The following is a 24015-nucleotide window of genomic DNA, read 5'->3' as shown; positions in this document are numbered from 1 at the left end:
GTTGTGGTTGGTCGTCACATTGTCTACACTCCCATTGGTTCGACGCTAGGAATTATTCCACCCCAATTGGTTGAAACATATGAAGGGGCGGATCTTTCGCAAGCGTTCTTCCGGTTTACATGTCGCGAACGGAGAAAAAAGGAAAAGAAAAGACGAATGGAAAAATCGTAATCCTGAAAAGGAGCATTGCTTATGAACTCAGCGATACGGCAAACATCTGTACGTATTCCGAAACGCGTTTGCTTGTTCAGCCAGATCGGGTTTAGGCCGTTGTTCGCCTTAAAAGTTCAACGTTTAGTGTTGACCAGGCGGCACCTGAAAACCTAGCGAGTCTCACGTTAGCTTATTGCTAATCAGTTCGCTACGCTAGCATTGTATCGTTTCTACTACGCGAGGTTATCGATGCTAAAAATCATTGCATATTTGCAGTTTAAGAGTCACCGAGCTAACATCGCGTTTGGGTTCTCTTTCCAAAGCGGCGAAAACGACGTCGCCTCATCCGATAAACTTGATGTTAGGGGAGTGTTTCGACCAACAAACCAAAAATACTCCTCAATGAATATATTAATTTGCTAATGTTAACCCAATGTCCTAAAATGACCACTGTTTACAATAAACAAAAGTAAGCTCAGTTGTATACTAGCTCGATCCGCTAAGGATTCGTTTTCATTGTTAAGGTGCTCGTACTTTTGTTATTCCTACTGCGCATGCGCGCAGTTTCTCGTCAAGCTGTTTTAACACGCGTTTATTTACGTCTTTATTCTTTTTTATTTCTTCCCAGGTCGTCGAATAAAGTAAACACATCCGAATGAGCTCTCAGCAATTCCCACGACACGGGCTTCCCGCCTCGAACCCAGGAGGGGCTCCACTCATGCCCACCGGTGGAAATCTGGTGCCTGTCAGTCAGCCGTCAAACCCACAAGGTGATCGATGGATCAATCAATGTTATTTATGTGTTTTTCATTCGCCTTTGAAAAAAATACCAGGCCTACCCTCAATACTCAAATATCCCTTGTATGATTTTTACACGTGTGTTATCACATGACCAAAATTATGACACTGGTATTGCCGACCATGTGTTCTCAAATGTTTACAGGCAAATACAGTCATACCTTGGCTTACAAACGTACTTGGTTCCCAGACAGAGTGTGTAAGGCGAAAAGTGTGTTTCCCAAAAAATAATTTCCCATAGGAAACCATTAAAATGAGAATAATCCGTTCCCAGGTCGCCATAAAACAATTTTCTACTTTCTAATTTTCTAACTTATTTTATGTATGATAAATTTACTATGGTATTATAATTAAAGAAATAAACTGTACTGTATAATAAAGTCGTTTTATTTACCTTTGAGATGGTCGTTGATGGCTTGATGGAATGGAGTGGCCGCTTTCATTAGCATTAAACACTTGATGAGGAACGTAACCTTCTTCTTTCAGCATTTTGAGGAATGATCCCTTGTAGGTGCTTTTGCTGTGATAATTGTATCTAGTTCCTCGTCAATTGTGTTCTGTTTAGCTGGGTTGATAGCTTTTTGCATCAAGTGTACAGATTGCTTGTGTGGGTTATTTGTGGATCCTGATTTCTGGGATATTTTAACCTTGCAGTCTCCACTCTGCCTTTGAACTATCAAAGTTGAAACTCTTTCACTGTCATCTCCCTGTCTCTTTAATGTTTAATCCACCTCCCCTTACTGCTGCGTTCTTGACCAATCACATGGCTTTAACCGAAGACTGGGGGCGGGGAATAGAGGACAAAAAAAAGTCGGCAGCCATTTTCTTTTTGGAGACTGGCTTCACTCTCTCTCTATATGGAAACCCCACCACCCCTCACTGCTGCGTTCTTGACCAATCACGTGGCTTTAACCGAACACTGGGGGCGGGGAATAGAGGACAAAAAAAAGTCGGCAGCCATTTTGATGTTCGAATGGGCTTGTTCGCGAACGACACATCACTCATTGAGGCAGCTCCGTGTACGAAAAAAGTTCGTATGCCAAGGTAAAAATTTCATAAATGTAACATTCGTAAACGGAAAAGTTCGTAAGCCAAGGGGTTCGTAAACCGAGGTATCACTGTAAATACCGCCGACTGTTTCAATTGTGTAGTAAGGTACCAGACATCCAGCAGAGTAAACGTGTCTTAACTAACTACAGTAAAGTCTCGTTATATCGATATTCAAGGGAGTCCGAAAAAATATCGATATAACCGGGACTATCGATATATCCGATATCGATATAACGAGACTTTACTGTATATGTCATCTCTGAAAGCAAAATACAGTAAAGTCTCGTTATATCGATATCGGATATATCGATAGTCCCGGTTATATCGATACTATTTCTATGCACGCACGGAGAAAATTGCATGCAAACAGGGTCGGATATATCGATAGTCCCGGTTATATCGATATTTTTTCGGACTCCCTTGAATATCGATATAACGAGACTTTACTGTATTTTCATTCGTCACAGTATTTTGGATCTTTTTTTTTTAAATTTTACTGCAACTCAATATAATTTTTGGATTGTTAGCCGGTGTTGAAGCTGCGGACGGCGACCAGCAAGATCACCCGCCACCGGGGTGCGGCACCAGCACGGTGGTGTTCCGCGACGACAAGCAGGAGACTATGGTGGTCCGACCGTACCCGCAGGCGCAGACGCACGGCCAGCCGCAACCCGCCCCGCAGGCATTGCCCATCCAGCCTAGCGGTCCACCCGTTGCTTTGCCTGCTCCGCCGGTGCTACTCCCGCAGGGACAGCCCGCGGTCCTCACCGATGGACAGATGAAGGTCAGTCTGGTACTCTCGGTCTCCGTTTGGCCTTTGGCAAATTAAAACAGAGGTACATTAACAGAGAATTATTAGCTAGCAATTAGCTATCTGTGAGCTGTTTGCCCGGTTAAGCTATCTAGCTAGCTAGCAAGCTAGCTATTATCCGTCTGGCTAGCTATCTAGCTAGATATATATCAGCTATATGGCTGTCTGGATATCTAGCTAGCTATCTATTAGCATTAACTGAGAATTGATGAGAAGGTTTCTTCCGCCGTCATCTGTACATCTTTGAAGGTGTCGGACGTTTCACTTCTTATCCAAGAGGCTTCGTCAGCGAATTAAAATCTTTTGCTGGTAGTTTTCGGCCCGATATATATCCCTACTGTCCAGACGTGGCGGTGCCAGACTCTGCTATGATTGGTCCCTGCACTCAGGTTGGGGTGAGCAGAGGACTACTCCCTGCGGCTGCACTGATTACTTCTGTTGTCCTGCCTGTGTATGGGGTCTACGAATGGCCCGATTGCCCCATTTGATCTGGTATCACCTCATCAGCATAACTAAGCCTATGTTGCCTAAGAATACTGTTGTATGAACGATCCAAATTAAACCTCACCCCACCATGGCGATTTAGTGAAGAGTTTTGCTGTTTTATGAAAATAGCTTCTTTTACTCCCCTTGAAAACCGTCTATATGCTTTCGCTAAGATTTTATGTCTGGACAGTAGGGATTTATATATATATATATATATATGTTTCCAGGCGGTCCTGAAGTCCCCCATGCCGAGCCGTCTGATAGCCCCTGCGCCAGCTTCGAACCAGGGCCACATCCCCATGCCTCCCAAGGTCCCGGGTCACATGACGTCGGCCCCGGAGAGCAGCAGCGCCACCACGCTCTCTATTCCCGTGGCCACCATCAGCGGACAGCAGGTGAGGATATGATGTCATCGTTACACTCCAAAAAGGAATTTGTGATTAACTCATTCACTGCCGGACGGTGTGCAAAAAATGCGTCCACTTCGGTGCCAGGGTTTTTGTCATTGTCACTTGAATTCCAGGACCCAAAGAATATTGAGTTTTAGGACTACATAAACATTCAATGCAGTGTAAGAAACGTAAGACTCTCTTCTTTCATCAGAGAAAAATGAGTTAATTCCTAAGCTAGATGGGTCTCGAGTTATCTGAGTTTGAAATGAGGGTGAATGTCCAAAATACAATGCATACATATTGGTTTATACAGCGCTTTAACAACAGCTGAAGCTGGAACAAAGCGCTAACATGGAAAAAAAAAAGGAAATGCTACCCCCTTATGGAAAAGAAAAAAACATTGCCAGAGACCATGGCCAGTGCTTTATCGACACCCAAGCATGGAAAAAAAACCAAAAGTGTTCAAAATAAATCCATTGCCTTTTTTTTTAATGTATCAGGGTCACTCCAGTAATTTGCACCACCTGATGTCAGCCAACATCCAAATCATTCGAGGTAGCGGTCCCACGTTACAGATCGGGACCCCTGCTGTGCCTCCGCAGACCTTCACGTCACATCTACCACGAGGTAACGTGCTTGCTAATTTGACAGCGACATATGCTTTCAATTTTCAACACTGAGCCACAGACCGAGGTGACCGTTAAGATTGGGGGGAAAAAATGTACAATTTCAAGAATTGATATTTCAAAATTTTATTTAGTTGGCATCTGATTACATACCTGTCAAATGGCCGTATTTGTCGTATCCTGTACGATTTGTGCACATTTTTAGATGTGTGCGGCATCCAAGTAATTTTGTACGGAAACGCAAACATTGTTAAATATAATTTTGAGATATTTTCAATTTCGTTTTCGTACCTCTTAGTCTTTGGGTGTTTTAAAAGGCGCTTCTAAATTAAATTTATCAGAATCAGAATCATCTTTATTGCCAAGTATGTAGAACACACAAGGAATTTGTTTCCGGTAGAACACACTGCACTAGTATCGTTGTCAAAAAAAAAAAAAAAACTGCTAAGTGGCACTATACAGTTCCATTTTGGCTACTGTTGAAGAGTTCAAAGAGTTAATGGCTTGGGGGAAGAAGCTGTTTAAATGTCTGCTGGATTTGGTGCGCATGGATCGGTAGCGCCTGCCTGAGGGGAGTAGCTGGAAAAGGTGGTGGGCAGGGTGCGGAGGGTCCAGTAGGATTTTCCGCGCCCTAGGTTGGATTCTTGCAGTGTGCAAGTCCTCGAGAGTGGGTAGGGCGGTGCCAATGATTATTATTATTATTATTATTATTATTATTATTATTATTATTATTATGATGATGATGATGATTTTTATTTATTTTTATTATTCTTATTTTTATTATTATTATTGTTATTATTCTTATTATTATTTTGTCATTTTTCTATTTTCATTCTATTTTCATTCATTTTTTGTTATTATTATTATTATTATTATTGTTTTTTTATTATTATTATAGTTTTTTTTAATTATTATTATTGTTATTATTCCTATGATGATGATGATGATTATTATTATTATTATTATTTTGTAATTTCTTTTTTATAATTTGATAGATTAATGTAATTAATTATTTTTTCATATGTAATGTTTGTAATTTTGTTATTATTATGATTCCTTTTTTTTGTGTGTGCTATTTTTAGATTTTTTTTTAATTATTATTATTATTATATTTATATTTATTTATTTTTATTATCCTTATTATTATATAGTTAAATCTGTTTACTTATTGAGCCTTGCAAATTTCCATTCCGTATATTTTCCTCCATAGGCGCAGCTGCAGCCGCCGTCATGTCCAGCTCGAAAACGGTCCTCCGACCGGCCACCGGAACAGGCGCAGGCCCGGGCCAGCCCACCGTGCAGCACATCATCCACCAGACTATTCAGGTATTGCACTTATTCACCAATAACATCTTTTTGTGCGGGTTTCTAACACGTCTTCCACCTTGCCCTCCGCAGTCTCGTCCGGCTGTGACGACATCCACGTCCGTGCTTCCCACCGTGGTGGCGCCCATTTCAGCCACGAGGACCCAATCTCCCGTCATCAGTCCCGCTGCTACGCACTCAGCTGAAGTAGCTCACGGGTAAACAGCCGCTAGCTATCTAGCTAGCTAGATGCTATCTACTATTATCTATTAGCTTTTTCATCTCTTCACTTCTTTTTATTTGTCTAGCTATCCAGTTATTTGGCTAGCTAGCTATATGCTATCTATTTGCTCTCTACTATTTATTATCCATTAGCTTTTTCCTCTCTTCACTTCTTTTTATTTAGCTATTTAGCTATCTATTTGCTCTCTACTATTTATTATCCATTCGCTTTTTCCTCTCTTCACTTCTTTTTTTTCTAGCTATTTAGCTATCCAGCTATTTAGCTATCTAGATGGCTATCTAGCTGGGTATATGGCTGGCTACCTAGCTGCATGGCTACCTATCTAGCTATTTATTTGCTATCTATTTGCTATTTATTATCTATGAGCTATCTGTTAGCTGTCTGGCTGGCTATCTAGCGAGCTATTAGCTGTCTGGGTTGCTGGCTAGCGATCTAGCTAGCTATCTATTAGCTGTATGGCTATCTATCTAAATAGCTATCTATCTATCCTGTGATTTTAAAGTGACCTTGAGAGTTTTGAAAGGCGCTTGTAAATGAACTCTATTATTATCAGCTTGCGATTAGCTAGCTGGCTATCTTTCTATCTATTTGAGCTACTTTCGGGTTGAGTGAACGCTGGCGCGTGTAGCTGCCGCTGTTCACGCAAAGAAAATCTTATCCTGTGACGGTAAAGTGACCTTGAGAGTTTTGAAAGGCGCTTATAAATGAAATATTATTATTATTATTATTAATGTTTTTATCATTTATTATTATTATAACACGGCGGCCGTTTTCATTTGCGATCGGACGGTCACCCGATGTCAACATTCAAGTTTCTCTTCCAGGCGTCCTGGCTTGACCATTCACCCCCCGCCGGCCAGCATTAGCATCCAGAGGCCTCAGACGTCGCGTGACACGGCCACGCGCATCACACTGCCGTCACACCCTGCTATCGGCAATCAGAAACCGCAACCGCCGCACACCATGGCGCAGGTTACTCGCCTCCATAAAGAAACGAGTTTTTCATTTCTGAGACAGAAAACGTGAAGGTTCTTGTTAGGGTCATAATCGAATTCCCTTAACAGTTCTCCTCTGACCTTACAGAAGCCCATCTTCAGTACCGTCACCCCAGTCGCGGCGGCCACCGTGGCGCCTATCGTCGCCTCTAACACGGTTCCCTCGACCACCTCGATAGGTACACTTTCAAAATCATAAAAAAAGTTTGGGATGTTGAGATTTGTAAAATTTCCTCAATAATCCCCAAAACGTGTTGCGTTCAGGTTCCGTGCCCCACACCCAAATGAGCAGCAACACTATAGTCACCATGACGATGGCCTCCCACTCGTCGCACGCTACCGCAGTCACTACCTCCGCCATCCCCGTCGGTGAGTTATTCATTCGGACACTGTGAACAAAGGCTCGAAAACGGGAAGATTGTATTTTACTGCCGGCAGGGGACGTAGCCATTCATGACAGACGCCCAACTTCTGCAGCGCTCTGCCAAGCTATTTATTGATATAGTGAAACATAGTCTTCTTGATTTGAATACCACACCCCTGGACGTCCCAAGCATCAACGTCCATAAAACAACAGAACATAGACATTTTATTTGGTTGTTTTTTTTCCCCCCATGTAACCTGGCCTATGACCTTGTCCTGTGACGGAGTTTACAAATTAGTCCCAGGTCAGATTTCCTACATGAAGATGACAGTTTAACAGGCTGTGTTTGTTCACCTCAGATTGACCCCAGATTTTCTGTGCTTCCATTCCGTTTTGGGCCTTCTAAACATGAAACTTTTAAATATGATCACTTCTATTCTGTCTATTATCTATCAGTGCGTTAGGTCTCCGTGGTTATTTTGACATTTCCACTTTCTCTCATTTTCACTTTCACCTCACCTCGACGTCTCCTCGCAGCTAAAGTGGTGCCTCAACCCATCGCCCACTCGTCATCTCGCGTGCAACCCGACTACCCCGGGGAGAGGGCCAACCTCATCCCCATCCAGGGTCATCGTTCCTCGCCCAATCCTGTCACCATGGAGCCGAGAAATGACAACAGGTGAACTAAACTGTTATACTTTGCTACACGTTTTGATAAATAAAAGAAATAAGTCTCAGCTGTGGGTGTTTATACCTGCAAACTGGTATCCAAACATCAAGCACAAGCCAAGATAGATTGTGACGTTGTTTCGCTTTCGAAATGTGGCCAGCACAGCTTTTGAGTGGAAGATAAAGATCTCGGGGTGAATCTCAGCCTGGGCTTTCAATTACGAGGAAGTCATTATTTATATGAACGCATGATATATATTTTTTGTCCTGGTCGTTGTTTGAAAGTGTGTGTCGTGCTTTTGAGAAACGAAAATGAATGAAAAACATCATGTTAAAAAAAAGCCACTTATGCTAATTATAAATTACTTTGCCATAAAAGGCCTTCGCAAATATGTGAGCATTTTTTTTTGGTATTTTTTATTTATTTTTGTCTTTTCATGTACAGTAAAGTCTCGTTATATCGATATCGGATATATCGATAGTCCCGGTTATATCGATACTATTTCTATGCACGCACGGAGAAAATTACATGCAAACAGGGTCGGATATATCGATAGTCGCGGTTATATCGATATTTTTTCGGACTCCCTTGAATATCGATATAACGAGACTTTACTGTATATGAGAGCAATTGAAACTATACAAGGTTACCATTTTTCATGTTATTTTTTTTATCCTTTCATTTTCAAGGCCCCCCGTTCCGGTCCAGTTCCAGTATTTCCTGCCGACTTACTCGTCGTCCTATCCCTTGACTCACACCTACACCCCCATCAGCAGCTCGGTGTCCACAATCCGTCAGTATCCTGGTAGGAAACATCAGGTTTTTTTCCGTTTTTTGGTGGGTGGGGTGGGGTGTTTGCTAATTAACAGCTTCATTTGAGGAGGAAAAAAAAAACAATATACCAACAAGGGGAAAAAATCACATTTTTGATTCCTCTAAAAGACTTAATATCAGCCAATTATAATCAACCATCTGATTAATCGTTTGATCAATTCAATTACCGTATTATCCTGTGTATAAAGCACCCCCAAAAGCCTTCATTTTCTTCAAAAGATGACCCTGCGCTTTATACGCTGGTGCGCCTTATATGTGACGTAAAATTGAGCCACAACAGGTCTCGCAACGAATGTCAGTCAGCAGCCACTGACACCGTTTCCTCCTGTAGAAAAAGTGGTGCGTAACCCCAGCCTCTACTGTAGCCCCTTATATTTGATGGACCTTATATTTGTATACCTTTTATATATTTCTATATTATATTTGGAAAACGTTTTTCATTCATTGAATGTGCGCCTTATACTCCGGTGTGCATTATATATGGAAAAAGTATGAAAATACATCATTTATTTGGGGGTGCACCTTATACTCTGGTGCGCCTTAAATGAAAAAAAGTATGAAAATACAACATTCATTGGGGGTGTGCCTTATACTCCGGTGCGCCTTATATATGGAAAAAGTATGAAAAACACAAATCATTGGGGGTGCGCCTTATATATGGAAAAAGTTTGAAAATACACCATTCATTGTGGGTGCGCCATATATCTCAGTGTGCCTTATATATGGAAAAAGTATGAAAACACACCATTCATTGGGGTGCGCCTTATACTCCGGTGCCCCTTACATATGAAAAAAGTATGAAAATACACCATTCATTTATGGTGCGTCTTATACTCCGGTGCGCATTATATATGGAAAAAGTATGAAAATACACCATTCATTGGGGATGCGCCTTATGTTTGGAAAAAGTATGAAAATACACCATTCGTTAGGGGTGTGTCTTATATATGGAAAAAGTATGTAAATACACCATTCATTAGGGGTGCGTCGTATACTCCTGTGCGCCTTATATATGGAAAAAGTATGAAAATACACCATTCATTGGGGGTGCACCTTATACTCCGGTGCGCATTATATATTGAAAAAGTATGAAAGTCCATCATTCATTGATGGTGCACCTTATATATGGAAAAAGTGAAAATACCCCATTCATTGGGCGTGCACCTTATATGTGGAAAAAGTATGAAAATACACCATTAATTGGGGGTGTTCCTTATACTCCGGTGTGCCTTATATTTGAAAAAAGTATGAAAATACACCGTTCATTGGGGGTGCGCCTTATACTCTTGTGCACCTTATATATGGAAAAAGTGAAAATACCCCATTCATTGGGCGTGCACCTTATATGTGAAAAAAGTATGAAAATACACCATTAATTGGGGGTGCACCTTATATATGGAAAAAGTATGAAAATACATCATTCATTGGGGGTGCGCCTTATACTCCGGTGCCCCTAATATATGGAAAAAGTATGAAAAGACACAATTCATTGTGGGTGTGCCTTATATATGGAAAAAGTAAGAAAATGCACTATTCATTAATGGTGCGCGTTATACTCCGGTGCACATTATATATCGAAAAAGTATGAAAATACACCATTCATTGGAGGTGTTCCTTATACTCCGGTGTGCCTTACATATGAAAAAAGTATGAAAATACACCATTCATTGGGGGTGCGTCTGATACTCCGGTGCGCCTTATACATTGGAAAATACGGTAACTTAAAGCAATGCGGAAAATTAAACCAAAAACATTGGACAAAAATTTTTTTTCTTGTATTTATTTTTTGTACGTTGACTTAAAAGTCTCTCTTCGTTCCTCAGTGACTCCTCAAGCTCCGAGTAACGCGTTACCAGCCCAAGCTGGCGTCGGGGTGGCCACCACGGTGCACCTCAACCACATGCAGCTGATGGCAGTGGACCGCATCGGCCTCCCGTCGGCGCAGATCAGCACCCAGGGCATCCAACCGACACCCATCGCCACGCAGGGCATTCAACCGGCACCCATTGGCGTGCAGGGCCTTCACCCGGGCACGGCGTCCATCGGTGCGCCGGGCCTCCAGCAGGGTGCTGGTACCGCTCAGCAGCAGCAACCACCCACAGAAGCAAAATCTGGTATTGTGTGCAGTTGAATATTTAGAATATGTTATTCAAAAATTCACATTTTCGTCTGTGGAATCTAACCTGAGCTATGAAGTCATTTGCTGCCATTTCCAAATGTATTCAATAATTGAAAATTGTGACGTGGAGCGCCATTCACGATTTTTTTTTTCAGGTTTTGGTTTTTCCTTGCGATAAAGCGCTGATCAGGCCTCTGGCAATGTTTTTTTCCCTTCCGTGACAGGGCAGCATTTGCCTTTTGTCCATGTTACAGCTTCAGCTGTTGTTAAAGCGCTATATAAATCAATATGTATGGATTGTAATGTATTTTCTACTGACGCCCCCATTTCACGCTCAGATAACTCCAGACCCATATAATTTAGGAATTAACTCTTTTTCTTTCTGATGAAAGAAGAGAGTCTCAGATTTCTAACTCTGGATTGAATGTTTATGTAGTCTTAAAATTCCAGTATTCTGTGGGTCCTGCAATTTGAGTGAGAGGTTTGAAAGGTGCTTAGAAATGAAATGATTTATTATTATTATTATTATTATTATTATTATTATTATTTGCTAGCTATTTGCTAGCTATTTGCTATCTATTCGCGATCTGGCTAGCTATTTGCTATCTCGCTAGCTATTTATTCACTATCTAACTGACTTGCTATCTAGCTAGGTATCTGTTGACTATCTATTAGCTAGCTAGCTTTCTATCTATTTGAGTTACTTCCGGGTTGAGTGAACGCACGCGCGTGTGGCTGCCGCTGATCACCCGCAGAAAAATATATCCCGTTACTGTAAAGTGACCTTGAGAGTTTTGAAAGGCGCTGAGAAATGAAATGGATTATTCTTATAAAAACCCTGGCACTGGAACGGACGCATTTTTGCACATTGTCTGGCAGTGAATGAGTTAATCGCAAAAAAAAAAAAAAAACACATTTTAAAACATTTTGGGTCATTCTTTTATGATATGATAATTGGTTCAAAAAATAACATGACTGAAAACCTCATCCAGGTGTGGTGTTGGCAGACGGCTTTGTGGCTAACCCAATCAGCAGCACCACTCAACCGGTCGGCACCATGGTGCAGACTCATGGCCAAGCAGGGGCGCCCACCCTGGTGTCCTCGCCGAGACCCAGCATCCTCCGCAAGAAGCCGACGACTGAAAGGTAAGAGGCAAATATTAAATAAAAAAACATTTTTTTTTTAAAAGATTCTTTTCTTCTTCTGTACCGCCAATTTACAAATTTACATTTTATTATAGATTAGATTTAGATGAAATTATCCTTTATTAGTCTCACAGTGGAGACATTTACAGTTCACAGCAGCAGTTATGAAAGGAAGAGAAAAGGAAAAGTAGAAAAAAAAACAAAATACAGGAGCTGCTGTTAAGGCAGCTCGCGGCGCCATCATGAAATCAAAATTCACCATTATAATCACAAATAATATACCATCATTGATATATTTCGAATCTCTTATTGTTTTATTTGCAGTTGTGTTCGCAAGACCCTCATTCCCGCTCAGCCCAATGAACCGAGCGGCGTCAGAATTGACAGCGGCGTGAGAGGAGCCGGTTCTCCACGCCCCGCGGGGTGAGCTTCTTTCTCTCCATACAAACCTGGCTAACAATGAGTTTAGCTTTTCGTATAAATATATAATTAGGTGTAACATAGTTATGGACACTTGCTTGAAATAACTGTGTCTAAAGTCTATTAGCTAGCTAGCTAACTTGATCTTGCACGTCTCGAAAAAAAAAAAACGGGTCACCATTGCTGGCTGCCTAGCTAGCTATCTATTTGCGATCTATTAGCTGTCTAACTAGCTAGCTATCTATTAGTTATCTAGGCGCTAGCTATCTATTTGCTATCCATTTGCTATCTATTAGCTATCTGGTTAGCTGGCTAGCTATGTAGCTGGCTATTTATTTGCTATCTTGCTAGTTAACTAGCTGTCTGGCTGGCTATCTATTAGCTTGATCTATTTGAGTTATTCCCCGTTGAGTGGACGCTGGCGCATGTGGCTGCCGCTGCTCACGCACAGAAAAACTGATCCTGTGACTGTAAAGTGACCTTGAGAGTTTTGAAAGGCGCTGATAAATGAAATGTATTATTATTATTATTATTAAAATAGATCAAGTTAGCTATTTAGAGTTAAAGTTTAGGTAAAATACTGATGTGCTAGCTGGCTAATGCTAACTTTAACCATAACAAAAAAGGTGTGCAGTAGTTGTGGTCACTGGCTAACGGTCAGTGTAAATTAGACGTGTGTTCGAGCTGTGCTAGCTGGCTATAGCGAACTGTATAATAATAATATATGTATGCTAAATAATAATAATAATGCTAAATGCTTTAGCTAAATTAAGAAAAAAAGGTGCTTTGGAGTTAGCTAACATTTTGTATACTAGCAGTTAGATTTTCGTCATGTGAGCTTACAAATTGTAGAACTTCTGTAAACTAAAATTGCGATGTGGTAATAATAATAATAATAATAATAATAATACATTTAATTTATAAGCACCTCTCAAAACTCTCAAGGACACCCCACAAAGCGCTTTACATAATAGTTATAGAATAGATAGAAAAACAATAGCACACTGAGTAGCACATAAAACAGGAAAGGGAGACGACAGAGCTTGATAGCACTACAAAGCTAAAAGCTAGCTAGCTAATATATACTAGCTAAAAAAACAAAGTGAAAATGTGAGAAAATTGATAAAATACCGAGTGAAATTTGGACTCGTTTCAACTTTATTGATAGTTCAAAGGCAGAGTATTGACTATGCTAACACCCCAAAGCTAACGCTGTCAACAAATCAGAATTGCGCAAACCGTGTATGTAAACTCCCACAAGTTCCCAGCCTGTAAAATAATTCCGATCTTTCTCCTCTCAGAGTCAAACCCAAAACCGAAGTACACATGGCGGTAGCCCCGCCCGTCATGGCCGCCGTGGATACGCTTCCCCTGCCTCAAGGCGGCGAGCAACAAACAATGGCGGCATCGGGCGCCCCGCACCTCGCTCAATCCCTGCCCGCCATTCTGGCCACGTCGGGGCCTGCGCCGCCTTCGCAGCCGTCCGCCGTCCTCTCGGCTCTACCCGCCGCCATCGCGGTGACTCCGCCCACCCCCGCCTCCATGGCCAACACGGTGGCGTCGCCGACGCAGCCGGCCGCCAGCAGCACCGCCTCCTGTGTCGCTAGCTGTCCCGACGTCAAGCTAGAGGGCGACGCCGTGATCACCTCGCAACCAGGTGGGTGGGGGGGGGGGGGCAGTCCCTCCAAAATAAAAGCAGCGCCTCTAAAATAACCCCTCGCCCTCAGATTCCAACGCCAACCCCGTCCTGAACGCCCAATCTTCCACCCTCAACGTGCCCCCCGCGGGAGAACTCATCCCCGGCGCATCCCCGAGGAAGAAGCCTCGCAAGCAGCAGCACGTCATCTCCACCGAGGAGAGCGAGATGATGGAGACCAACAGCACCGATGAGGAGAAGGCGCCGGGGAGGCCCGTCACCGGCCGCGCCGAGCGCAGAGAATCACCCCCCAGGGAATATGTCGGTACGGCCATTACGCTCGCCGCCAACTCATACAAATATTTTCTTTGTCAAATATTTCCCTCCGTTTTTTTTTTTAATTGTTCTTTCCTGTTCAAATGTCGCCGAATATCTTGAAAGTAATCGTCCATTTTGTTCAACTAAAGCTAGGATGCAGATAGCTAGGGTTTACAAATGAAGGAAAATGGATGCCCATTTCAAAGTAAAATCAGAGCATTGTCCTCAAATAGTGAGTAGTTTTACTTTATTTGAATGTTATTAAATAAAGGTATTATTATAAGTACGATTATTATTAGTATTATCAGTCTTCTTCTTCTTTTCCTTTCGGCCTTATTAGTATTATCAGTATTATTATTATTATTATTAGTAGTAGTAGTAGTAGTAGTAGTAGTAGTATTAGTATTATTAGTAGTAGTATTAAGTATTATTAGTATTTGTGTTAGTGTCAGTGTTAGTGTTATTAGTATTGATAATTTTAGTGTTATTAGTATGAGTAGTATTATTAGTATTAGTGGTATTAGTAGTATTAGTTCCGGGAAGAGTGAACGCTGGCCCGGATGGCTGCCGCTGCTCACCCGCACAAAAAAATCCTGTGACTGTAAAGTGTCCTTGAGAGTTTTGAAAGATGCTTAGAAATTAAATGTAGTATTAGTATTAGTAGTACTAGTAGTAGTAGTATTATTATTAGTAGTATTAAGTATTATTAGTATTTGTGTTAGTGTCAGTGTTAGTGTTATTAGTATTGATAATTTTAGTGTTATTAGTATTAGTAGTATTATTAGTATTAGTACTAGTATTAGTGGTATTAGTAGTATTAGTTCCGGGAAGAGTGAACGCTGGCCTGGATGGCTGCCGCTGCTCACCTGCACAAAAAAATCCTGTGACTGTAAAGTGTCCTTGAGAGTTTTGAAAGATGCTTAGAAATTAAATGTAGTATTAGTATTAGTATTAGTATTAGTATTCGTAGGGAAAGGCCGAAAGGAAAAGAAGTAGTAGTAGTCGTAGTAGTATTAGTATTAGTATTCGTAGTATTCGTAGTATTAGTATTCGTAGTATTTGTATTATTAATATTCATAGTATTGGTATTATTAGTATTGTTATTATTAGTAGTGTTAGTAGTATTAGTATTAGTGTTATTAGTATTATTAGTGTTATTAGTATTAGTATTAGTATTAGTATTAGTATTAGTATTAGTATTAGTATTAGTGTGCCGATGACCATTTTATATTTGAGTTAATGATGTACACCTCCGGGTTGAGTGAACTGAACGCTAGCGCGTCTGGCTGCCGCTGCTCACCCACAAAAAAAAAAGTTCTTATCCTGTGCCTGTAGAGTGGTCCTTGAGAGTTTTGAAAGTCGCTCATAAATGCAATTTATGATTATTTTTATCAAATATTCCCCTCTCAGATGAGGAAGGAGTGCGCTATGTGCCCGTGAGGCCCCGCCCACCCGTCACGCTCCTACGGCACTACCGTAACCCCTGGAAAGCCGCCTACCACCACTTCCAGAGGTACAGCGATATCCGTGTCAAAGGTTAGTTTTCACCACCACGGGAAAAAAAAAAACGTTGTTAGGCTACGAATTCAATGTCACAAATTCATATTTTCTTTTTTTGTGTCAGAGGAGAAAAAGGGCACCTTACAGGATATGGCCAACCAGAGGGGGGTGGCGTGCCGAGCGCAAGGTTGGAAAATTCATCTGTGTGCCGCACAGCTCAGACAGCTGGTGAGTGAAAATGTCACGTTAAATTACCTAGCTGGCTAGCTATTAGCTGTCTAGCCGACTGGCTGTAAGCTGTCTAGCTGTTGGCTATGTGGCTATCTATTCACTATTTATTTGCTATCCATTAACTAGCGGGCTAGCTGTTGGTTATCTGGCTATCTATTCGCTATTTATTTGCTATCCATTAGCTAGCTAGACTGGCTGTTTGCTGGCTAGTTGTTGGCTATCTGGCTATCTATTGGCTATTTATTTGCTATCCATTAGCTAGCTTGCTAGCTTTCCATCTATTTGAGTTACTTTGGGGTTGAGTGAACGCTGGCGCATTATTATTATTGTTATTACTATTATTATTGCTATTATTGTTATTATTGTTACATAAGGCACATTGGATTATTAGCTGCATGGTCGGTTTTTGAAGAAAAAAAATTACGGTTTTTAGGTGCACCTTATAGGACGGAAAATACAGTACAGTAAAGTCTCGTTATATCGATATTCTCGGGAGTCGGAAAAAATATCGATATAACCAGACTGACTATCGATATATCCGATTCTGCGGCATGTAAATTTTCTCCTTGCGTTCATAGAAATAATATCGTAATAAGCAGTACTATCGATATAACGAGACTTTACTGTACCTTTTAATGAAGCAATATTTGCGTGAACGGTCTTCCCAGCCAATTTGTCTCGGATCATGCATAACGGCAAGTTGTCTGTGATGCTTGACTTTCATGTATTTGACCATCATTCCCGATTTCTTGTTCTCAGTCGAGTTTGGAGCATGACGTGTACAGCCGGCTGTCCTCCCTGCAAGAGGGCCTCATCCCTAAGAAGAGAGCAAGCGCAGACGACGACCTACACCGTATTAACGAACTCATACAGGTCCAAATTAAAGACTACAGACACAAAAAACAATGGCTTCTGAGAGTTCAGATTCTGAGAAGATGCTTTCTTGTTACTCATCCAGTTATGAATATGATTCAAATAGTTCTGAAGAGGAAAGCATACATGTTTGCACTTGATTAAAGAAGTCTTTCCATATTAATTCGAGCCATTCGGACTCCAATGTAGTGCCCAGAAAATGCACAAGATGGCGCACAAGCTCCATTGGAAATGGGTTGATTTGTCTTCTGGCAATTTGTGTCAACTAGTATCAAATAGTAGTCTTGGTGCAACACACAACGATTCACCATCACATTATTTTTTTCCTTCTAATTTCGCCATCAACACGGATCAATATGAAGTTTTCAGACCAAACAAAATACCCAAAATGCATTATGTGTCGCTTTTTCGTTCAGGGGCGTTCGTTCAGGGGCGTTCCTTCAGTGACGTCACGTCAGGCCTCGTCATCAACTCGAAAACAAGACTTCCGGAATATTCAGCGCGAGTCTTAAAATGTAAAATATAGCTATAAGCGGTTGAATCTTTGTAAAATGCGCTCCGTAGAAGTCATTTAAAGTGATTTTTACAAATTATGGACACAACTTGTCCGAAGGTGTCGGTTGTCCTTTATGCTTTCACTTTATGTTCCAATATCAATTACTCATGTTTTTTTTTTTTTTTTTTTTTACCCCTCACAGGGCAACATGCAGCGCTGCAAACTGGTCATGGACCAAGTGACAGAGGCTCGGGACACTATGATGAAAGTCCTGGAGCACAAAGACAAAGTTCTGAAACTGCTAAACAAGAACAGTTCCGTCAAGAAGTCATCGAAGCTCAAACGCAAGGAGCGGGCATGAGATATCACTATTATCCCTCCCCTACCCACCCACACACCCCCCGCCTAACTCACGTATCCCCTCCCCCCTTTTGCTCAGAATCTGGTGCTATGATCTGCTTCATACAATCACAAGCGACTCACCGCGGGCAACAAGTGGCAGGCCAGTGGGGTGGAACCTTTTTTAAGGTTCATTTCCGAAGACCTCAAAAGACAGTGTTTTGCTAACCTAGCTTCCGCCGGGTCGAAAAGAAGCGAGACGGAGTTGAAAATGGTAATCTGAAGACCAACCTCAAACGTTTTTTTTTTTTTTGTTTTTCTTCCTTATTTTAATTTTGTTTGTTTTATTTTGATCAGTGCCTTCGTTGTGTTTGCGGATGATAGAACCGCCGCCATTTTGTGACCGTCACTCCTTTTTCCCGCTGATTTTTAGCACTCTTAAAAACATGAAATTTCTTCCCAGTTCTTTCAAGGGGGAGTTTGCAGATTAAAAATAAACCACTTTATTTTGGTCATAATGGTTACACTGTCAGTAGAAACCTGACCATAATTAATAAATATAAAAAATAATTCATAAATTTAAATGAATTGAATTTGTTAGTTGATATGGATATCACAAAAAATGGACGAAACTTCTGATAATAATAATAATAATAATAATAATAATAATAATACATTTCATTTACAAGCGCCTTTTAAAACTCTCAAGGTCACTTTACAGTCACAGGATCAGTTTTTCTGTGGGTGTGCAGCGGCAGCCACATGCGCCAGCGTTCACTCATCCCGGAAGTAACTCAATTAGATAGAAAGCTAGCTAGTTAGCCAGCAACGGTAACCCCATTCAACCGGGAATAACTTTTAGTTAGCTAGTCACCTAGCTAATAGATGACTAATAGATAGATAGCTAGTTAGACAGCTAACAGATAGCTAGCTAGGTAGCCAGCAACGGTAACCCCATTCAACCGGGAATAACTCAAATAGATCATGTTAGCTAGCTAGCTAGCTAATAGATGATGAATAGCTAGCTAGATAGCTAGTTAGACAGCTAATAGATAGCAAATAGATACCTAGCTAGGTAGCCAGCAACGGTAACCCCGTTCAAATAGGAATAACTCAAATTGATCAAGTTAGCTAGCTAGCTAATAGATAAGTAATAAATAGCTAGCTAGCTAGACAACGATTCGCTAGCAAATAGATAGTGATCGATGGGGGAAAAATAATCCCTGAGACCTTGTGTGTATGACGCTTTTTTTTTTAATCGCGAACTCCTCCTTGAAATCTGATTAGATGTACAGTGATACCTCGGTTTACGAACTCCTTGGTTTACGAAGTTTTCGGTTTATGAACGTTAAATTTATGAAATTTTTACGTTGGCATACGAACTAGTTTTTGGGATACACACGGAGCTGCCACAATGAGTGATGTGTCGTTCACGAACGAGCCCATTCTCCTAACAAGTAAATGGCAGCCGATTGTTTTTGTGCTCTATTCCCCGCCCCCAGTCTTCGGTTAAAGCCACGTGATTGGTCAAGAACGCAGCAGTGAGGGGAGGTGGTTTAAACATTACAGAGACAGGCAGACGACAGTGATAGAGTTTCAACTTTGATAGTTCAAAGGCAGAGTGTAGACTGCAAGGTTAAAATATCCCATCAATCAGGCTCCACAAACAACCTGCACAAGCCATCTGTACACATGATGCAAAAAGCTATCAACCCAGCTAAACAGAACGCAATTGATGAGGAACTAGATAAAATGATCACAGAGAAAGCACCTACAAGGGATCAATCCTCAAGAGGGTGAAAGCAGAATGCTACGTTCCTCAAGTGTTTAATGCTGATGAAACCGGCCACTCCATTCCATCGACCATCACAGAGGTTAATAAAATGACTTTATTATACAGTACAGTTTATTTCTTTAATTATAATACCATAGCACGTTTATTATACATAAAATAAGGTATATTTTGTGTAGTTTTAAGGCTTAGAAAATTATACTTAGAAAGTAGAAAATTGTTGTATGGGGACCTGGGAACGGATTATTCTCATTTTAATGGTTTCCTATCGGAAATTCGTTTTTGGGATACACACCTTTCGCCTTACACACACTGTCTGGGAACCAATTAAATTCGTAAGCCACGGTATCACTGTATTTCAATCCACGCCATACTTAAAAAAATGCAATTGCCCGACCCCGCCACAATATGGCGCCATATTTTTACTTTTGGCCTGAGCGCAAAAAAAGGCAAATGGGTAAAAAAAAAAACGACTATCGGAGTTTCCAATTGTGTATTTTCGCCACTAAAATAGCAGAAGTTCACCGTCAAAGGAATATTCAAAATTGGCAGGATTCATCTTTTTATGATTATTTCTTTTTGATATCCATTAAGAAGGCACCCAACGATTTGCGATAGAGCGTCCTCATGTTCACAAAGCTGTTACTGTTGAAATGTCCATTTTTTTTATACACACACACACACACGCTAAATTTCAAAATGGAGACATTTTGTGCCGTGCGCTGTGTAAAAAAATCACAGAGAGGTAGCGTGTCGTTGTAGGTTCGCGATCATTCAGACCAGACGTTGTACATTTGTTTTTTTTGTCTAAGTATAGTAAAGATGCTTCAACAACACAAGTACTCGGACGTTCTTCCAACTCGTTCAGTTCCTTGTTGTTCGATTCTCTGAATGTTATGTCACTCCCCTTAAACGGGTCATAAAATAATCACTTATTTCAATTAGCGTCATATTACTGTCGCTAATGGTTTTTGCGATTAATTCAAATATGCAGTGCAGTTCAGGTGTCATCTTTTGAACTGGATTTTACAGGTTGGTGATAATGGTGGAGTTTGGTAAGGATGGTAAGCATTTTCTTGTGCCAGTACAGTGATACCTCTGTTTACGAACCCCTTGGGTTACGAACTTTTCAGTTTACAAACGTGAAATGTATAAAAAAAAAATTACCTTGGCATACGAACCTTTTTCGGGATACACACGGAGCGACCACAATGAGTGATGTGTCATTCGCGAACGAGCCCGTTCTAACAACAAAATGGCAGCTGACTGTTTTTGTCCTATATTCCCCGCCCCTCATGTTAAAGCCACGTGATTGGTCAAGAACGCAGCAGTGAGGGGATGTGGTTAAAACATTAAAGAGACAGGCGGGCGACAGTGATAGAGGTTCAACTTTGATAGTTCAAAGGCTGAGTGTATACTGCAAGGTTAAAATATCCCGTCAATCAGGCTCCACAAACAACCCGCACAAGCCATCTGTACACTTGATGCAAAAAGCTATCGACCCAGCTAAACCGAACACAATTGATGAGGAACTAGATAAAATTATCACAGAGAAAGCACCTACAAGAGATCATTCCTCAAGATGGTGAAAGAAGGTTACGTGTTTAATGTTGATGAAACCAGCCACTCCATTCCATCAAGCCATCAACGACCATCGCAAAGGTAAATAAAACCACTTTATTATACAGTACAGTTTATTTTTTTAATTATAATACCATAGCACATTTATTCTACATAAAATAAGGTATATTTTATGTAGTTTTAAGGCTTAGAAAATTTGAAAATGATGTTTTATGGGGACCTGGGAACGGATTATTCTCATTTCAATGGTTTCCTATGGGAAATACATTTTTGGGATACACACTTTTCACCTTACACACTGTCTGGGAACCAATTAAGTTCGTAAGCCAAGGTATCACTGTACTTTTAAAAAAGTAAGTTATTTACTGTCTGCTGAGTCTACCATTTACTATGTTGTCACTGGGTGGGTTCTGCAGGAGCAAAGTCAAAGAGTCGTAAAAAATAAAATAAAAGAGAGGGAGAGAGAGAGACTTCCTTCTTCAGTGTCATTGAGGGAACAACACCTCACAGGGAAAAAAAACAAACCCGCAGGTAAGATTTGACTCTTCTATAAAGGACGCTAAAATGTTGTCTATTAAATTCAAATTGGTCTTATTTTAAAGGTTGAGAACTAACATTTTTGTTGTAGCTAATTTAATGATAAAAATATAACCTTGGCCATTTGGTGTCCTAAAATCGTTCAAGAGGAGTTAAAAGAATTCTAAATAAAATCGCACAGGAAGTGTTTTTCCCTTGGATGACATCATAAAATGAGCCCTATTCGGAAAAAGAAATGTTAATAACGCTACAAATGAAATTTCCAAAACTGTTTTCCTTCTAGATTTCCACAGTGATGCATCTGTCAAAGGTAAATATAGATATATTTAATTATCATTTAATAATAATAATGCTTCATCATATCATTGTCTTTTCTCTTGACTTTATTCTTACTTCCTCTTCACTTCTTTTTATTTAACCAGTGATTTAGCTATCTCGCTGGCTAGCTAGCTATCTAGCTGACTATCTAGCTAGCTAGCTATTTTCTACCTATATTTGCTTTTTTTTTAGCTGTCTGTGAGCTATCTTTTAGCTGGCTGGCTATCTAGCTAGCTAGCTATTCACTGTCTGGTTAGCTGTCTAGCTATCTAGCTTGCTATCTATGAGCTACATAACTATCTAGCTAGCATTCTATCTATTTGAGTTACTTCCGGAATGAGTGAACGCTGGCGCGTGTGGCTGCCGCTGCTCACCCACGGAAAAACATTGTGACTGTAAAGTGACCGTGGGAGTTTTGAATGGCGCTTATAAATGAAATGGATTATTATTATGATTATTATTAGTAGTAGTAGTTGTAGTAGTAGTATTAATTTTAGTAGTAGTATTAGTATGAGTAGTATTGGTATTAGTAGTATTAGTCTTAGTAGTATTAGTAAGTAATTCTTACTTCTTTTTTCCTCTCTTCACCAGTGATTTAGCTGGCTAGCTAGCTATCTAGCTGGCTAGCTAGCTATTTTCTACATATATTTGCTATTTTTTAGCTATCTGTTAGCTGGCTGGCTATCTAGCTCGCTAGCTATTCTCTGCCTGGCTAACTGGCTAGCTATGTAGCTAACTAGGTATTACCTATATGGCTGTCTGGCTATCTAGCTAGCTTTCTATCTATTTGAGGTACTTCCGGGTTGAGTGAACGCTGGCGCGTGTGGCTGCCGCTGCTCACCCACAGAAAAAAATCTTGTGACTGTAAAGTGACCTTCAGAGTTTTGAATGGTGCTTATAAATGACATGGATTGACATCTGGAAAATATTTACTTGTGATAATATACATTTTGTTATGAGGCTGTTTGGATTACAACCAAATGTGTGAAAATTAAAGTACAGTGAAAACTTTCTGGATGCATTATGTGCAGTTAGCAATTACCGCTGATGTTTCATCAATTAGGGGGATTTTGTATGGGTGGACACCGGGGCCGGCGTGCCGATCGGGGCCCAGGTGAAAGTGACTGACACGGGGCAGCTTCAGCTAATCGATGACGAAGGAAAGGTAATATATATATATCTATAAATGAAAATAAATAGCGATATTTAATTTAGTTGTCTAAACTAGTTTTGCATTTGAAATCATCAAAAGTTTTTTCTGCTTCTGGCACCAAAATCTTGCAATTTTGTGAAAACATTTCTGATACTAAATTATATACAAGTAACATCCGACTTACGACCCCGTTGCGTTCCGACCAAACTGTCGTAAGTCAAAATGGTCGTAAGTTGAAATCCATTCAAAATGTTGAATAGAGACTCTGTGCTAAATGACTTGCAAATGACCTGATTCTGACGCCACGGGGGCGAGCGGGCGTGGGTCTGGGTCCACCTAGTCCTGGCCGGGCCGCTGCTAGCGTCGCTGGACACTCCCCCCCCCCCCTCCCCACCCTCCGGTGCCGTCACGCTGTCGATTGCTGTGCGAGAGTGAGATGCTGGCTGGCTGACCAAAATTGTCGTACGCATTGTGGGGCTGCTAGCGCGTTGAAAAAAAAAAATACATATTAATATATTTGTTATATATTATATTAATATTTAATATAAATATTAATAATAAAATAAATAATAAAAATATGATATTGAAATAAATCATATTAAATAACAATAAAATAATAATATAATGATACTATGATACTATGATACAATGATACAATGATACAATGATACTATGATACAATGATACTATGATACTAATATAATTAATATAGTATAATTAATATAATATAATATAGAATAATATAATAATGAATAATTACTATTAATAATTAATTCTAAATTATAAATTATAAATTGTAGATTGTAGATTGTTGATTGTTGATATAAT

General features: G+C 40.4%; 2 protein-coding genes across 3 annotated transcripts in view; both read left to right on the top strand.

Moving 5' to 3' along the window:
• Positions 1–97: 97 nt before the first annotated feature.
• On the top strand, positions 98–17858 carry sap130a (Sin3A associated protein 130 a). The gene is made up of 21 exons (XM_088999981.1): positions 98–219; positions 782–923; positions 2529–2785; positions 3526–3693; positions 4191–4317; positions 5527–5642; positions 5715–5839; positions 6690–6837; positions 6949–7039; positions 7125–7229; positions 7762–7903; positions 8584–8699; positions 10552–10842; positions 11840–11993; positions 12318–12416; positions 13715–14070; positions 14141–14374; positions 15778–15903; positions 15992–16095; positions 16858–16971; positions 17670–17858. Exons 2-21 carry the CDS (start codon positions 809–811, stop codon positions 17826–17828), a joined length of 3147 nt encoding a protein of 1048 aa, XP_088856107.1. The 5' UTR covers positions 98–219; positions 782–808; the 3' UTR covers positions 17829–17858.
• An 83-nt stretch (positions 17859–17941) lies between these two features.
• Positions 17942–24015, top strand: part of myo7ba (myosin VIIBa) — a 31094-nt gene continuing 25020 nt past the window's right edge. Inside the window, exons 1-5 of one of the 2 annotated variants that reach the window (XM_088999979.1) lie at positions 17951–18080; positions 20631–20662; positions 21596–21710; positions 22000–22026; positions 23098–23199. In XM_088999979.1, the coding sequence (XP_088856105.1) occupies positions 22012–22026; positions 23098–23199 (117 nt within the window). In that variant the 5' untranslated portion in view covers positions 17951–18080; positions 20631–20662; positions 21596–21710; positions 22000–22011. Of the gene's footprint in view, positions 18081–20630; positions 20663–21595; positions 21711–21999; positions 22027–23097; positions 23200–24015 lie in introns of both variants that reach the window. The other variant, XM_088999980.1, reaches the window with a different exon arrangement.

Source organism: Hippocampus bargibanti, linkage group LG07 (genome assembly GCF_051943395.1).
Source record: "Hippocampus bargibanti isolate YZ-2025 linkage group LG07, ASM5194339v1, whole genome shotgun sequence".
In the NCBI taxonomy this organism is placed as follows: Eukaryota; Metazoa; Chordata; class Actinopteri; order Syngnathiformes; family Syngnathidae; genus Hippocampus; species Hippocampus bargibanti.
Note: the sequence above shows the minus strand (reverse complement) of the source record. Positions and strands in the feature narration are given on the sequence as shown.